At 38.1% G+C, this 19157-nt stretch overlaps 1 protein-coding gene across 2 annotated transcripts in view; it reads right to left on the bottom strand.

Annotated features, from left to right (window-relative positions):
* cicb (capicua transcriptional repressor b) overlaps positions 1-18463 on the bottom strand; it is a 56300-nt gene extending 37837 nt beyond the window's left edge. For both annotated transcript variants that reach the window (XM_073846545.1, XM_073846546.1), the window contains exon 1: positions 14613-18463. In XM_073846545.1, the coding sequence (XP_073702646.1) occupies positions 14613-18366 (3754 nt within the window). In that variant the 5' untranslated portion in view covers positions 18367-18463. The remainder of the gene's footprint in view (positions 1-14612) is intronic.
* Between the last annotated feature and the right edge of the window lie 694 nt (positions 18464-19157).

Genomic DNA, 19157 nt, shown 5'->3' with positions numbered 1-19157 from the left:
CATACAAACTATGACAATTCTAATCTCAGGTACTGAGTATGTGCTTTATTCAGTGTTAAAAGTGTCTAATGTGAGTTTGAATATCACACTGCATGACATAACATGCTGAAAGCAACAACAGATAGTTTACCTCAGATCTTCAAAACTAAACTAAACTTAAAAATAAATAACTACATGTAGTTTTACACATGTTCCCCAGTCACTTCAAAAACACTGTAGTAAGCATTATACAACAGTTTGCTCCAGTCCTCAAATCTGATTGGCTAAGCTGCGCTTCAAGAGTGATGTTTAGTGTAACAGTTTGTATCACTTTGCTGTTCATTGAGTTCCAGACCAGAGTGTGTTCCAGACACGCTTTCAGTCTGTGTGGTGTTTGGTGACGCACAAAGCTTGATGCTTTGGCTTCTTTTATGTAAGGGAACTAAACTGCCAGATTTTGTCTGAAATGTAAGTCATTTGATATTAACTTATCGTTTATGGAACTGTTGCATAAAACCAATATCACACCCACAATTGTGCTGATGGATTCACCTCCATGCACTACTTTACTCTTGTTTGTGTGAAACTGAACACTTATACCACTCTGCTGTACCACTTCTCTGGAGTGGTAAGTAAGGTTAAGAGTATGGTTTCGGTTGTAATGTCTAGCATCTTAGGTTAAAAAAAAACTGAGCACAAATGAGATTTGTCACTGGGCAGAGTTTTTCTTGGAGACCATACAGCTGTACATACGTCACAAACATTACGTAAACCAGATGTAATCAAAGGCTTTTCAAAAAAAAGAGAGAAGAAAGGTGGAGAAATATTCTTCACGTAACATGTTTTCCCCATCTTTTTCTATTTATTTAATGTTACTAACTTACTAGCGCAGCAAACTTAGTTTTGGCTGAGTGCAGTAAAATAGGTCAAAGATTAAACCTGATGACCGCTGTTACCGCCATCGGGACGTTGACCAGCAAATCGGCTGATAGTGGTTATGTCACAGACAAAGGTGACTGTCCAAAACACTATTATCAGTGTTACAACTCTCATGGCGCCTATGAATGTCAGCGTGCCTGTGTGTAGGTTTATGCGTGTGTGTGCTGAGTTCAGTGACTGGTTTGTTTGTATGGGGCAGAGGGGTACTGGCCTTGTGCCCAGTATCAGCCAGTCCCTTCACAAACAGTCACGCTACAATGAGAAAGATTTGTGTGTGAGGGAGAAAAAGCTACAGAGAAACTGCAACCATAAGTGCAGTAACATTTTCAACACACTTACACCTGAAAAGGATCCTACACATTATATAGATACGAGTATGAAACAGAAAGACACTCAAGAGTGGATGAAAAAAATTAGTGGTTGTGGAATGTTTGAGAAAAGAGAGGGAAAATGGGTGGGAAGGGGAAACTGTGCAAGTCAGGCGAATAAAAATAGAACAAGAGTCATTCTATGGAGAGGAGAGGAGGGGAGGAGGGAGTTGTGAAAGTTGTGAAAACAGGGCCTCGCTCGCTGTATGTGGGAAGATGGTAATCGAACGACAGGAAAGAAGAGACTAAATCTATAAATAGACAAAGAAAAAACAACCGATGATAGAATATGTGATTATGTGGGAACATATTAACTGATGTACTGAAATCCATCCAAATCGAACTGAAGTTAGAATAGGTTAGCAAGAGACATTGCTCCTCTATATAACACAATGTCAGTGCAATGGGAGGGGCTACTCACTCTCTCAGCCAATGAGCTTGCGCTGAGCTCCTGGCAACAGCCAATGAGGTGAGGCTGAGCGCCTCCAGCTCAGACTGTGATTATAGTAAACAAGTTTTTAACTCTTTCCAGCCTGATTCGATTGAAAATGACACACTGCGAAATCTAACATCACTCACTACTTTTAAATTTAGTTATATAGACACGTCCTAATACATGTAAAAAAATTTTTTTTTTCCAAAATTAGCAGTTAGTCAGCCCGTGACAGCACTCGCATACAGAGATGGGTAAAGCTCTGTATGTTTGAGGGTTAATAGTTCTCCAAAACCGTTTTGTTCCTCTTATCCAATCACTGTTTTTTGTGTGATTAAAACACAATCTCAAAAAGCCCACTCCCTGTTTCCATGGCAACAGCTTTATGGGTACTGTTACCCATGCCACTTTGGTGACCACTGACCATCTTCACGCACACACACTGCCCTTTTGTAAGATATTTATATCACTGCTGCCATCTGCCAGTATAAGCATTCCAGCTATTTTCCAAAGAACATATGGAGGGGGAAAGACACGAAAAATGGTGGCTAAACAAAAATCCGTCATGTTGGATTAATGTCCGTTGATCCACTTACACTCACTTAAAATTTTTTTAGCACTGCTCTAATAGACTGAGTGCAGGTTGCACAAATAAAAAAAGGTAGTTATGAAACTCTATGCAGGTACGTCTCTTTACAGCCCGTAATGGCACACTCTTCTCACAAGGAGGCAGCACTGCCCCATGAAAAAAAAAGCAAAGGCGATCACAGCAGACAGAATTGAGTGAAGGAGAGATTACAGCTAGAGACAGGGGCTTTTATGTGAATGTATGTGCAAGAGTCGTACGAGAATACATTTTTAGATCCTGTGATCTCCCCTGAGATATAACATAGAAATCAAACATTCGACGAACGCTAGCGTGAACTAAAACACAGAATACAAGAGCACAAAATTTAGCAGTGAAAAAGCAGTGCTGTCTATTTATGCTATGATTTCTATAAATGTATACATGTTTGTGAGAAACCTTTTACAAAAGGGGAATGGCTGGCATTCCCGGGAACACTCTGTGATCAGAGAAACAGAGACTTCTGCACTGCACCAGAGAGAGAAAGACAGAGAGCGAGAAATAGGTGAGGGGAAAACAGTCGAAAAGTCTCGACACAAATAAGTGGGTGAATGGAAACAAAATATAAAAAGAATTAAATTGACATTATGAGTACAGCAGTGATGAAAAGGGAGACGCCGTTCAACCATATAAGTGATAAACATTGCAGAGTTGGACTATACGACAGATGGCGACTCAGAACTCAGCACATAAATGGAGAAGATCACGTCCTATGCGCTATTAAGGCAGAGAGCTATCAGAAACACTGTATCAAATACGGACAAAATTATACTTTAGTCTAAAATAAAAACAGCCTGCAATACGTGTAATTAAAGTGATGAGTTGAAGTTTGAGGAAGGTGCTATATATTTTGCAGGCAAATAAAAAAGGTCTCTTTTATTGGTTTGAAATGTGCAATATAAACCTGCCGTTCAACTTCTTTTAGTATAGTTTTAGCAACAGATAGCAATCGAAAAAACATGCATATTGTTAGTATTTGTGACGGCTGTAGTGAGTAGTGCATCTGTGTTTGCAGAGGGTGTGGATTAAATGAAACACAGAATGTTTGGAATCATTGCCATAGTAAATGACAGCTGAAAACAGACTGCCAATTCTGCCGTTGAGTGATTCAAGTACTTTTACATAAGGATATATTCTCTCTGATATATAAGTGTTATTTTTAGTAAATAGTATAGTATATTTAAACAACTTTTCACTTGAGGCTCACAATGTGTAGGAATTGTATTTCTTCTCTTATTTTTTATTTACATAATTACTGTATTTAAACGTGATCCCGGAGTGCCCTCAAAACCAATCTTCTAAATTTATTTTTAGGCGTCTTTTGAGCTAATGTAAAATAACAACAGTAACTGAAAAATATGACCTGTTTATTTATGATGCAGTGATGGGTTGGTAAACTGCATTACCAACTGAGTATTTTATCCAAAACAAATATAAATATATATGGGACCAGTCTTGGGTTTAATGCTAAACATCCACCTTCACTGAGTAAACACATTTGAAATAAGAACATAAACACACACACACACACACACACACACACACACACACACACACACACACACACACACACACACACACACACACACACACACACACACACACACACACACACACACACACACACACACACACACACACACACACACACACACGTTGGGTTTACATGTTTTATGGGGACATTCCATAGGCGTAATGGTTTTTATACTGTACAAACCGTACTTTCTATTGCCCTACACCTAAACCTAGCCCTCACAGGAGATTGTGCACACTTTTACTTCATCAAAAAAACTCATTGTGCATGATTTATAAGCCTGTTTCCTCATGGGGACCTAAGAAATGTCCCCACAAGGTCAAAATCTACTGGTATTACTATCCTTGTGGGGACATTTGGTCCCCGCAATGTGATGAATACCAGGTACACACACACACACACACACACACACACACACACATTTAAGTAAAGCTATCTAAATAGAGACATTGTTTTTACATACAGCTAGTTATAAATCCTACAACCTAACCCTAACCCTAACAGAAAACTTTCTGCATTACTACATTTGCACAAAAAAAATAAATAAATAAAGCTCTCTAAAAGACATCTTATAGACTTTCGTTGTTTTTACATACAGCTAGTTAAAAATACTACAACCTAAACCTAACTCACATCCTTACTCTGATCCTAACAGAAAACATTCTGCATTTCTACATTTAATAAAAAGGTTTTAGATTTAGCTCACATCTGGGTACAAATTTGCCCCAAAATATGGTACAAACACACACACGTTGGGACATTGTGTTGTTGACAAATAGTTTTTTATACTGTACCAACGATTTTCTATACCCGTATTGTAACCCTAACCTTAAACCTACTTCTCTTTCTGCATCTTTAGACTTTCAAAAAACCTAATTCTGTATGATTTTACAAGATGTTTAACCCCATGGGCACTAAAAATTGTCTCCACAATGTCAAACACACACTCATGTTTAAGTAAAGCTATTTAAATACAGACATCCTATAGACTTTTTTTGGTTTTACATACAGCTAGACTACAACCTAAACCTTACTCACATCCTTATTTTAGATTTAGCTCACATCTGGGTACGAATTTGCCCCAAAACATGGTTGAGTACACACACACACACACACACACACACACACACACACACACACACATGTGGGGACATTTCATAATTGTATTTATACTGTACAAACTGTATTTTCTATCCCCTTACTCCAACCCTACCTCTCACAGAAAACTTTCAGAAATTTTAGATTTAAAAAAATAAAAATTCTGTTTGATTTATAAGCAGTTTTCTTCATTGTGACTAAAAGTCCACACAAAGTAAAAATTTACAGATATTATTATCCTTGTAGGGACAATATAGTGCAAGGAATACCAGGACCACACACACATTTAGGTAAAGCTATCTAAATAGAAACATCCTATAGACTTCTGTTGTTTCTACATACAGCTAGTTATAAATACTATAACCTAACCCTAACCCTAACTCAGATCCTTACTCTAATTCTAACAGAAAACTTTCTACATTAAGGAAAAAGATATGTTTTAGCTTTAGCTCACATCTGGGTACAAATTTGCTTCAAAATATGGTTGAGTAGGTACAAGCACACCCACACACACGTTGGGACATTTCATAATTGTTTTTATATTGTACAAACTGTATCCTCTTACCCTAACCCTAAATCTACCCATCACAGGAAACTTTATGCCTTTTCAGATTTTCAAAAAAAAAATTCATTCTGTATGATTTATAAGCTGTTTAACTGCATGGGGACTATGATATTATGATATTATTATCCGTGTGGGAATATTATAGCGTAAGTTATACCAGGACCACACACACATTTAAGTAAAACTATCTAAATAGAGACATCCTATAGACTTTTGTTGTTTTTACATACAGCTAGTTAAAAATACAACCTAAACCTAACCCAGATCCTAACTCTAATCCTAACAGAAAACTTTATGCATTTCTACATTAAGAAAAAAAAGAGGTTTTAGATTTAGCTCACATCTGGGTACAAATTTACCCCCAAATAGGGGTTCAGTATGTACATACACACACGCACACACACACACACACATACAAAAACGTTGGGACATTCCATAATTGTTTTTATACTGTACAAATGATTTCCTATACCCGTATTCTAACCCTAACCCTAAATCTACTTCTCTTTCTGCATCATGATAAAAAAAAAAAAAAAAAACTAATTCTGTATGATTTATAAAATGTTTAACCCCCTGGAGACTAAAAATGTCAAACTTTACTGATATTATTATCCTTGTGGGGACATTATAGCATAAGAAACAGATCCACACACACACACGTTGGGACATTTCATAATTGTGGTTATACTGTACAAACTGTATCCTCTTACCCTAACCCTAAATCTACCCATCACAGGAAACTTTATTCTGTAAGATTTATAAGCTGTTTTCCTCATAGTGACTAAAAATGTCCCCATAAGGTAATAATTGACTGATATTATTATCCTTGTGGGGACATTACAGTGTAAGGAATACCAGGACCACACACACACACACACACACACACACACACACACACACACACAAACACACACACAAACACAAACACACGTTTAATTAAAACTAAATAGAGACATCATATAGACTTTTGTTGTTTTTACAGCTAGTTAAAAATACAACCTAAACCTAACCCAGATCCTAACTCTAATCCTAGCAGAAAACTTTATGCATTTCTACATTAAGAAAAAAAGAGGTTTTAGATTTAGCTCACATCTGGGTACAACATTGCCCCCAAATATGGTTCAGTAGGTACAAACACACACACGTTGGGACATTCCATACTGGTTTTTATACTGTACAATTTTCTATACCCGTATTGTAACCCTAAACCTACTTCTCTTTCTACATCTTTAGATTAAAAAAAAAAACAATTCTGTATGATTTATAAGCTGTATAACCCCATGGGGACTAAAATATGTCTCCACAATGTCAAACTTTACTGATATTATTATCCTCATGGGGACATTATAGCGTAAAGAATACTAGGACCACACACAAACACAAACACACACACACACACACACACACACACACACACACACACACACACACACACACACGTTTAAGTAAAGCTATTTAAATAGAGACATCCTATAGACTTTTGTTGGTTTTACATACAGATAGTTATAAATACTACAACCTAAACCTTACTCACATCCTTACTCTAATCCTAGCAGAAAACTTTATGTATTTCTGCACTAAAAAAAGGTTTTAGATTTAGCTCACATCTGGGTACAAATTTGCCCCCAAATATGGTTCAGTAGGTACAAACACACACACACAACTATATTGCGACATTCCATAATGGTTTTTATATTGTACAAACAATTTCCTATACCCGTATTCTAACCCTAACCCTAACCCTAAATCTACATCCTTACTCTAATCTAAACAGAAAACATTCAGCATTTCTACATTGAGAAAAAAATAGGTTATAGATTTAGCTCACATCTGGGTACAAATTTGCCCTAAAATATGGTTAAATAGGTACAAACACATACACATATGTTAGGGATATTCCATAATGGTTTTTATACTGTACAAACGATTTTCTATTCCCGTATTGTAACCCTAACCCTACTTTCTGCATTTTTAGATAAAAAAAAAAAACTTAATTCCGTATGATTTATAAGCTGTTTTCTTCATTGTGACTAAAAATGTCCCCACAAGGACCATGCACAAACACAAAATAGAGACATCCTGTTTCTAGAAACATGACATATGTTTCTACATACAGCTAGTTATCAGTTACTTTCTGCCTTTTTTGATTTTCAAAAAACGTTATTCTGTATGATTTATAAGCTTTTTAACCCCATGGGGACTAAAAAATGTCCCCACAAGGTCAAAATTTACTGATATCATTATACTTGTGGGGACATTATAGTAAAAGTAAAGTAAAGCTATCTAAATAGAGACATCCTAGACTTCTGTTGTTGTTGTTGTATTTTTTTTCATACAGCTAGTTATAAATACTACATCCTAAAACTAACTCGCATCCGGTATTACCCTAACACTAACAGAAAACATTTCACATTCCTACATTAAGAAAAAAAGAGGTTTTAGATTTAGCTTATGTCTGGGTATAAATTTGCCCCAAAATATGATTGAGTAAACACACACACACACACACACACACACACACACACACACACACACACACACACACACACACACACGCACACACACACACACACACACACACACACACACACACACACACACACACGCTCAGACTCGTTGGGACATTACATAATGGTTTTATGCTGTACAAATGGCATTGTACCCTTACCCTAACCCTAACTCTAAACCTAACAATCACAGGAAACTTTTAGCATTTTTAGATTTTCATTAAAACTTAATTCTGTATGATTTATAAGCCTTTTTTTCTTTAAAAAAATGTCCCCACAGGATCAAAATTTAATGATATTATTATGCTTGTGAGAATATTAAACATAAAGAATACCAGGACCACACACACACACACACACACACAAGTTTAAGTAAATCTAAATCTAAATAGAGACATCCTAGACTTTTGTCATTTTTACATACAGCTAGTTAAAAATGCCATAGCCTAAACCCAACCCACATCCTTACTCTAATTCTAACAGAAAACTTTCTGCATCAAGAAGAAAAAAGAGGTTTTAGTTTCATTTCACTAGGGCTGCAACTAAGGATTATTTTGATAATTGATTAGTTGGTCGATTATTTTTCCGATTAATTGATTAATTGGCTTAAATCCAAATTTTTCATTTTATTGACAAAAATTACAATATTCCACATCCTGCCCAGGCGGCTAAGAAGCGTCTGATATTTATATATCAGCTATATATATCAGTTCCTACTCTTCATAAATATGTGCACTACATGTTTTCTTTTAAACCTAAGTTTAACATTTAACAACATATTTCAGCACAATGAATGTTTTTGCGCGTATTAATGGTCTCCCTCTCTGTGTTCCGGCTGTCTGACACGCTCATTCAGTAAAGATTTAAACTTAACACAGACTGCCAGGATGGACTTTTATGCAAAAATGGAAATGCCCCTTTGAAGTTGTACAAGCACTGAGGGCGGACCTGATTAATCGATAATGAAAATCGTTGTCGATGATTTTCATTATCGATAATAATCGATTTTATCGATTAGTTGTTGCAGCACTACATTTCACATCTAGGTACAAATTTGCCCCAAAATATGGTTGAGTAGGTACACACACACACACACACACACACACACACACACACACACACACACACACACACACACACCACACACAAACACGTTGGGACATTCTATAATGTTTTTATACTGTACAAACTGTATTTTCTATCCCCGTACCCTAACCCTAAACCTAGCCCTCACAGGAAACTTTCTTAATTTTTAGATTTTCAAAAAACTTCTATATGATTTATAAGCTGTTTTCCTCATGGGGACAAAAACTTACTGCTTTTATTATCCTTGTGGGGACATTATAATATAGGGAATACCAGGACCACACACAGCAGATAACAAAAAAAAAAAAAAAAAGAAAGAAAGAAAGAAAGAAAAAATTTTTACTTTAAGAAGAGAAATATCTGAGTCTTTAGTCAAATTAGGTCTGAAATGTATAAAAATTACATATAATCATGAACATAGGCAGCAATTTAAAATGTCAATTCATATGTGCTAATCAGCTGAAGAAAAAAATTATCAGTAATTTATCAGTATTTATAATACTGATGCAATAAAATACATTTCAGAGTATTAGTCTCCTATAATGCTTATAATTCTCTGTAGGTTAACTGCATATAGGTTAGCTGTCAAAACTCAGCAGCAATACAAAATTCCATTAGAAAAACGAAAGCAAATAAACTTTTGGGCAGATTCCCTGTTTTTTTTTTTCTTTTCAGCAGGTCTGCAATTTTGTTATACAGACTGTGCATGTGTCTGTCTCTGTGTGTTAACGTCCTTCTCACGAGTTTGCGTGTCAAGGCAGGCCTACAAAGATCAGGCCTAAATTTTTACAAAGGCCCTCTTGTCATTCCACAACACACACTCCCTTTCCCTCCATCACATCATACACACTTATGATCACAGCTAAATCACAAACACCACACATAATTATCAATATGCATGAATACACTATGAAGACTTTTTTATTATACAAGCACACACTAAACCTCGTCCTAAATGACACATTGTGTTATGTCTGCATAAATGACATTCTCTCGTTTCTTACCACACATATACATAGCACATACACAAGTGAACAAATGCAACCTACTCATAAACATTTCAATTAAATCAAGTCAGTTAATTCCGTCTTTGCTCCACTTCTTTTTTCAGTCAACATGTAATGAGCACGTTTTAAATATTGTGTTAAAATCAACACTGCAAGTGCAACAACCAGCACAACATCTAATCGAACCGACTATTAAAGCAGCTGATGATTATGACAACACTGCAAAAACCAAAATACCACGGCTTTTAATGCCAAAGCATTCATTCCTGATAAAAAAACAGATGCCTTAGTTTTGAGCTTAATTTTAAGAGATAATTATTAGCTATATTATTCTACATATACAATATTTTCCAAGCATAACTTTGTAGTTTATTATCAACTGTATGATTTACAATTTACAAGCACTGAAATTGAGAAAATGTAGCTACTTTTGGTGTGCCGTAAATTTCGAATATATATTTGGACTTTGTATTGCATATGTGTTCACAAAAGCACTTATCCTAATAAGGTCACAATTGCTTGGTTCTTACATGTGAATCACTAAAATACTTCTGTTTTCTGAACAAAAAAACAGATCATGCAGTTTGAGAATCTAAAATACAGCTGTGAAAATAAAGACTAAAGAGTACAAGTCAGGGCTAAATAAAACTGCATAATTTAGGGAAAGGGTAAATACAAGTGTCTTTATTTCCCAATGCGTGCTGTGGGTTAAATTATTAGGAAGTTACGTCAAACTATCCAAAAACTGTCTAGAAAAGGCTGTACCCTCTGAATTCTCAGGGCACACAAGAACACTTGTGAGAAAAGCCACAGAGAGGCCTACAATTACTTTTAAACTAGTTTCAGTATGCTAATTCTCTAGCTAAGAATGGGATCAAAATCTCAGCATCTCAGCATAGCACTGATCTGTATGTAAAAGTTATACCCAGAGCTATGTGTGAAAAGATATTGCGGGTGAAACGAAACCAAGACAGAGCTTTTAAGCCAGATTTTGAAGGCATATATGTGGCGCAAATCTAACATCACCCACAATTAAAATGACACCATGTGAGGAATGGTGATGGGAAGAGCATGTTGTGGGACTGCTTTTCATCGGCAGAAACTGAGCGTCATGTTAAAATGCGGTTGGTGAAAGATACTACAAAATAACACAAACATTACTGAAAAACTGAAGCAGGACCCTGTTTTTAACAATACAAAACATTTATGCAAAGCATATTTGAAGCATATTGTTTTTAATAAAACAATTATAATAAAACAATACATTTTAACTTTTGAGTTTTGAAATATAATTATCACAAAGAATATACAGTCAAGATCGAAATTATTCATACCCCTGGCAAATACTGACTTAAGTTTTTTTTGACCGGAAATGACACAGGTTTCTCTCAAAAGATAATAAGACGATGTACAAGAGGCATCATTGTGGAAAAAAAAAATATTTCTCAGCTTTTCTTTACATTTGAACAAAAAGTGGCATGTCCAAAATTATTCATACCCTTCTCAATAATCAATAGAAAAGCCTTTATTGGCTATTACAGCAATCAAACGCTTCCTATAATTGCTGACCAGGTTTTTCCATGTCTCCACTGGTATTTTGACCATTCATCTTTAGTGACGAGCTCCAACTCTTTCAGGTTCATCACCCTGATCTTTAGCTCCCTTCACAGTTTCTTAATTGGATTTAAGTCAGGACTGCTAAATTTTAATGTTTTTGTCTGCTAACATTTCTTCACCACTTTTGCTGTGTGTTTTGGGTCATTTTTATGCTGAAATGTCCACTGTTTTTTTTTTGCAGACTGCCTGATGTTGTTGTTGAGAATTTTGATAGACTGCTCCTTGTTCATGGTGCCGTTTACTGTGATTAGGTTCCCTGGTCCACCAGCTAAAAAAAAAAACCCCAAAACATTAGGTTCCCACCACCATGTTTGACAGTGGGGATGGTGTTCTTAGAGTTGAAGACTTCTCCTTTTTTTACGCCAAATAAAGGCTTTTTGAAGGACCATCTGACCATAAAACAGAAGACCAGAAGTCTACTTCTTTGATCAGATGAGCATTTGCAAAGGCCTAGCGGGATTTTGTGTGCCTTATCTGGAGAAGTGGTGTCCTCCTTGGTCTGCGTCCATGGAACCCAGCGGTGTACAGTGTCCGTTGGACTGTCTGCCTTGAGACGTTGCCACCAGCAGAGCCCAGATTCATCAGGATGGCCTTGGTGGTGATCCTTGGATTCTTTTTTACCTCTCTCACTATCCTCCAGGCCAGCACAGGTGTCACTTTTGGCTTCTGACCACGTCCTCTGAGATTTTTCAGTGCGGAACGTCTTGTATTTTTTGATAATACTTTGCACTGTAGCCACTGGAACTTCAAAACATTTAGATGTGGTCTTATAGCCCTTTCCTGATTTGTGAGCAGCCACAATGCGCAGCCGCAGATCCTCAGTGAGCTCCTTTGTCTTAGCCATGACTGTCCACAAACCAACAGTAGAGAGCCTCTGTTTTTCACCTGTTGAGTTGATTAAAACAGCAGTTCCCAATGAATCAGGGTAATTAGGATGCTTTAGAACAGCTTGGACTATTTGAAATGGTATAGAACTTTGGATTTTCCCATTGACTGTGACAGTTTGCAAAGGGTATGAATAATTTTGGACATGCCACTTTTTGTTCAAATGTGAATAAAAGCTGAGAAATATTTTTTCCCACAATGATGCCTCTGCTTGTACATCGTCGTATTATCTTTTTGGAGAAGCCTGTATCATTTCTGGTCAAAAAAAACAAAAACTTGTTGGTTGAATCAAATGAACTTTAAGTCAGAATTTGCCAGGGGTATGAATCATTTCGGGCTTGACTGTATGTGTAAATGAGAAAACTGGTTAGTGCCTGGATAACTATTTAAACATAAATATCCTAATTTTTAATCAGAAATATACTGATTCGTCATGACAGGGCTCTCTCTCAACTAATTTCCAATTTATCTCTGCTTACAAATGGAAAAAAAAAAAAAACTTTTTGTTGAACCTGATTTTTTAGATATGTACCAAAGAAACATCAATATTACAACACAAATTAAGCAAATAAATATATTACATAAGGGAAAAAAGCACAGTCAGCCAGTCATCGCAAAAAAAGCTGAAATTATTTTTATGTATAAGGAAGATTTTGCAGAGTGAAACTAGTTATATAGGAACTTTTTAAGCAAAATATGGACTATGAACTAAGATTAGTTCACTTTCCTGATAATTTACTCACCACAATGTCATCCAAGATCTTAATGTTTTTTTCAGTTGAAAAGAAATTAAGGTTTTTGAGGAAAACATTCGATAATTTTTCTCCATATAGTGGACTTCAGTGGGAGTCAGTGGGTTGATAGTCCAAATTGCAGTTTCAATGCAGCTTCAAAGGGCACAATCCCAGTTGAGGAATAAGGGTCCTATCTAGCAAAAAAAAGTATATATTTTTAACCACAAGTGCTCATCTTGCACTAGCTCTGTGTCCACAACTTAACACATTATGTAGTCACGTTGGAAAGGTCATGCATGATGTAGACGGAAGTACCAACCCAGTGCTTACAAAACGAATGTGCAAATAAAGCCCTTAACAAAGAAAGGTAATGCAACAATGTGGGATGATTTTAAAGGAAAAAAAAAAGATGTTCTTTGCCCTGCCCTACCCTACCTTTCAAAAAACTGAAGAACACAGATGAGGAACTAATCATGTGTGACATTTACAACGTGATTACGTAATGTGTGAAGTCATGGACGTGCATCACAGAGCTATTGCAAGACAAGAATTTGTGGTTAAAAAGTATATAGTTTGTTTTTTAAAGAAAATAATAGTTTTGTTAGACAAGACCCTCATTCCTCGTCTGGGATCATGTAGAGCCCTTTGAAGCTGCATTGAAACTGCAATTTAAATCTTCAACCCGCTGATCTTCATTGAAGTCCACTTTATGGAGAAAAATCCTAGAATGTTTTCCTTAAAAAAATGTAATTTATTTCAACTGAAGAAAGAAAGACATAAACATCTTGTATGACATGGGGGTGAGTAAATTATGAGGACATTTTAATTCAGGAGTGAATCCTTTAATCAGTAAAATAGTTTTGTTACTTAACAGCTACATAACTTAAAGAAAAAAAAAGTTACCACTTTGCCATTTACCCAAAAAATGTCATTAAAAACAAATAAATTTGCTACATTTATTTAATGATCTAAATCTGATATTCTTTGTACAGTCTTCCAAAACACATTTTAAAAATAATATTCAATCTGTTTAATATTTTGTGTCCATAGACAAAATTGACAAATAATGGTGCATCCTTACTCTCTAAATTGTTTTTATTTTTACATTTTTATTGAATTAGTCCAACATGGAATCTTCTCTTTTGTTATTGTGTAATTAAAGCAAAATAACCTGTCCAGGGCATCACAATGTAACATTGGTGTTAGCATTAAATGTAATTATAGAATTCTCTTACCTGTTCCAGGACGCCCCATGATGATGTCTTTGCATGGCACAGGATGCAAGGTCTCTGTGGGAAGTATGAGCGGCAGCAGGGCAGTAGGAGCTGGGTGACAAGGGACAGGCTGCTGTAGTGTCACTTGGCCACTTTTATCTTGTCCCCCTCCATCACCCGCACCAATGAGACCAGGCCTTGGGACAGGGCTAGGCACCGATATGCAGGCTAAGGTGGCGCTGGATTGCGTAGGTAGACCTGCAGGGGTTAGGTTTGGAATGGAAGAGGTAGTAGACACTAGAACAAGAGTTGAGGTGGGATTCTGCAGTAAGACAGATCCATTAGTGGAAGCAGCGTTAATTGGAACAGGAACCTGGAGTCCTGTCTCTGAATGTACACCAGGTTGGCTGTTTTCTGTGGAACTGGTCCTGTCCACCTCTGCAACTCTAGCCAGTGGGAGTTCTGTAAACTTTATTAAAGGAACCTCAGGATTTCTCACTATTACTGGAGAGTCTCTCAAAGGCTGCTGGGAGACTGTACATTGTGAACCTGATTCTAAGCTTAGGGGAGAAGCGGGTGGGGAAGAGGCAGTGGTTGAAGGCAGTCTTTGGGGGTGTGTGACAGTAGTGGTCTGAGGGGAAATAATGCAGAGATTTGTTACAAGAGAGGGGTTATGACAGCTTTCCTGTTCCTGATCGGGTTTGCCATATTCCTGCGACAGTGGGACTGGGGGAGGTGGGGCATCCGTCCTGCGTTTGCCTGGGCTCATAGGTACAGTGAAGGTTAGATTGGTGTGGAAGGATGGCACAATACCAGACAAGTGTCTGTCTTTCTCCCTCTCTGTGCATCCTGTTCCATGTTTTGGGACACCACTGTTGGTTCCACTGGGGTGTTTGTGGCGCCGAGGAGGCAAGACTGGAGAGGCAGTAATAGGACTAAAACTTGCAGGGTGGAAGCCAAAAAGTGGTGAAGCTGATGGGGAAGGTGTAGGTGAGAATGGTGACTGATTTGAAACCGGTGAGAATGAGGGTGTTACAGACCTTGAGCCCAGGGATACCAGCATAGTTGCAGCTTCACATTCATCAAAGTCAAACCGAGAGAAATCTTGGGGAAGCAGTGATGGCAAGCCAAGACGTGGACGAGAGTCAGTACCTCGGCTGCTTGTCTCACTACTGTCGCGAGAAGTCTCATCCCAGTCAAATTCACTGCTAGCACGACCTCGCAGATCTGAAGGTGTCACAGTCCCTGAGCTACTCTCTCCACCTCCTCCGCTCCCTCTCTCTCCCACTGCTCCCTCCATTTCTTTGGTACGCATGGAGAGGTGACGAGAGCAGTACCCACGACGCTGGGACTCCTTCATGCAGCCTTCTCGTGAGCACAAGCGGCGCCACTGCTTGCCATTAAACTTCTTACGGATTCCATTAGGTGTACAAACCACGTCGCCTTTCTTGTATTTCTGTTGGGCAGCTGACAATGGTGTCCTTGATCTTGAGGAAGAAGCAGAAGAAGAGGCAGAACTCCCTGGAATTGGGGTGGAGGTCTGTGAAGGTGTAGGAGTTTTTTCCAGAGGTGTCAGGGAACCCCTGGAGCTGGGGGAAGGAGGCACAGAGGGTGGCATGGGGTGAGAGATCCCCCCATCACACCCTAAAACTGCAGGTGAAGGGGTGGGCTGTGGACTTCCTAAAGAAGTCCCGGAGATGCCTCGCACCATTGTAATGGGACTTGGATACCCAGGAGGTTTAGAAAGAATTTGTCTGTGCTGATTAGGCACACCTGCTTTTGGTCCCCCTGAGACTACGGGTCCTCCTCCATCTCTGAGTGGTGCCATGTTAAGCCGCAAGACCTCCATGTCCACCTCTGGAGTCTGCAGTTGCTTTCGCTCGTGTTCTCTTTCTCGAACTCTTTCCCTATTCCGAGTTCCATCATCCTCCCTCCTAGTTGCTAGACTAAACACGTTGTTTGCTACCATAACAACTGCTGGTGAAGTGGAAGATGAAACATGTGTGCTTCCAAAGTGATGAACCCCTGCATCTGCAGATGGGAATCTGCAGTTCTCCCTGGGAGGACCTGCACTTACCAAATCCATTCCCTCACTTAACTGACATAGCTCTCTCTCCACTTCTATCTCCTCCCTGTGCTCTCTCTCCTCCCGTTCTTTCTCTCTCATAACCCCGTCCCATGGTGGAACAAGGAGGCGCAAGTTCTGGCGGGTAACCCACACAGTCTGTTGCGTCTCCTCATTGCTGCACCTTTCTTTCGCCTGCTCTAACTCCTCCTGCAAAAGCACCATGTAGGGGTAAGCTGAGTGAGAGTCTACCTGAGCAACCACACCTTCTCTGTACAACTCTTTACCTTTATCTCCTCCATAAGGCACACAAACACGCGTCCCAACCTCCACAAGTTCATTTCCTGGGGGCGGGGCGTCTAAAATGAGGTCAATGGGTTGGTGTGGGCGACTTACTAATGTATGAAATGGATATGACAGCAGTGTCCCCTCCCCATTAATCTGCAACTCTACATTCAGCTGCTCTCTACTGGAGCCACGCACCACACCACAGATAAATACATATTCCTTGATCAGCTTCTCATCTTTCTTTATATTAGTTCTTGGTCTTCTACGTGCTAACACCCTTTGGTTTTTCAGTCCCTTAGCTAGTGCTTCTGCTATTGTTGCAGATCCTCCCTGCTCAATATGTGTGGGATTAGGGGACAAGAGGACAGACAGGGTTGAATTGTTGCAGAGGTTGAATCTTCTGGACGCTCTTACATGGTTCCCTGAATTTAGCTGCACACAAGAGGGCTCAAGCACCTCCAGATCCACAGAGTGTTCGCTGGCTGTGTCTGTGGATGATGAGCGCACAGAATTTGGGGCTTGCTCCCCATATCCATCTACTTCCACCATTTGGACCACCTTCTCTCCTTCGGAAGTCACCTCACTTTTCAACATATCTGCCTTAGTTCTATCTCCTTTTGGAGTTTCTGTGCTTGCTATTTTTCCCATTTTATTCCTGTTATTTCCACTATTGTCCAGATGCAAAATATCTGCTTTAACTAAATCATTTCTGACCACAGGAATAGTGCTTTGAGAAATAGAGTTGTGTGAAGAACTTAAATGGTTGCTATGAATAGTGAGTTGGGCTACAGGTGTTGAACTGATGGGAGAAGTACTGGAAGCTTGATGTTCATACATGTATTTCTTCTTGGGCACCCTGGCTTTGAAAGTGGCTGTTTTTCGACTGGAGGGTGTGGTGGAAGTGCGGTTGGCACTCAAAGAGTTATTTTTATTTAAACTGTTGGCTGTAGTATCTGTGTTTTGTGTATTGCTAGCAATGCTGTTTGCATGTTGGCTGCTACCTTTACTGTTTGTGCTAGTAAAGTTTTGTGTGTTTGTGTTACAGATATCTGTGCTATTACTATGTGAATTTTCATGTGCGTTGCTGGCTATCTTGATCGAGTCTGTGTTATCTGTTAAACTGTTAGTGTTAACGTTCCTGGGGCTTTTTGCCTTATTCACTACTACTGCATTCTCTTCAGATTTTGACGTTTCCATTGTCCTTTCTTTTATTTGCTCTTTTAACCCCTCAGTGTTTAGGACGCTGCTACTCTTGATATGCTTGTCCTGAGTGCTATCTTCTTTGGATGGAGTGTATTTCTGGTTGGAAGGTCCAGGCGGTGCTGTCTGTGAATGTCCTTCGAGTTTGCCCCCTCGTTTTCTTGCTCCTTTTCCTCTTGTTGATAAAGGAGAGCGTCCTCTCTGTTTCTTTGGTGGCCTCATCTTTTTTTAGTTTGGCAACTGTTTATCTCTTCCTTTTTTCTTCTTTCGTTTCTCCTGTTGAATTGGCTTTTTTGAGGTTTACCTCTTTTCCTTCTCCTCACAACAACCTGTAACAAGAAGGACAAAAGTGAAGAAGATACAAATAAATAGACATTTCCTTGTTAGTATTGAGTAACTGGGAAGATACTGCTTCATGTGTGTGAATGTGTCCAAACAGTAATAGTAGTTCTATACAAAAATGTATATACAAAAATGTACAAAAAAGTAATGTAATGTTTATATTAAGGCAGATGTTTAGATATCAACGTTATCTGAATAGAATAGAATAAAAGGCTGTCATAAAAAAGCAGACAATGAGTATGCTTACAAATAACACAAGGAACTTTCACATGCAGCAACAAATTTAAAAAAGAATATTTACAAAGAGGAAACCTTCAGCAATGGACACACTCTCTAGTACACCAAGTACTTTTCTGAAACCAAGGCTGGATGATCAAAATGTATTCATGTACAATTAAAAAGCTTTGATTTTGAAAACAAAATAATCATAATGCTTGAAATACACACTGAAGTCAAATGATGTAAAGAAAATATATATTTTTAGATATTGCGTTTTTATTTCCATGCTTAAACCTGTGCTGTAAATTTTCATTTCATATGGGAAAACACTTAAAAGTGCATAAAGTTTTATTTTATGGTAAATTTGTAGGTGAAGGTCATTGTTATAGCATTTTTGAAAGTCAAGGTTATAGCATTTCTTTAAAGGCATTTGGATTTTTTATATATATATA

Source organism: Garra rufa, chromosome 9, assembly GCF_049309525.1.
Source record: "Garra rufa chromosome 9, GarRuf1.0, whole genome shotgun sequence".
Classification (NCBI taxonomy): domain Eukaryota; kingdom Metazoa; phylum Chordata; class Actinopteri; order Cypriniformes; family Cyprinidae; genus Garra; species Garra rufa.
Note: the sequence above shows the minus strand (reverse complement) of the source record. Positions and strands in the feature narration are given on the sequence as shown.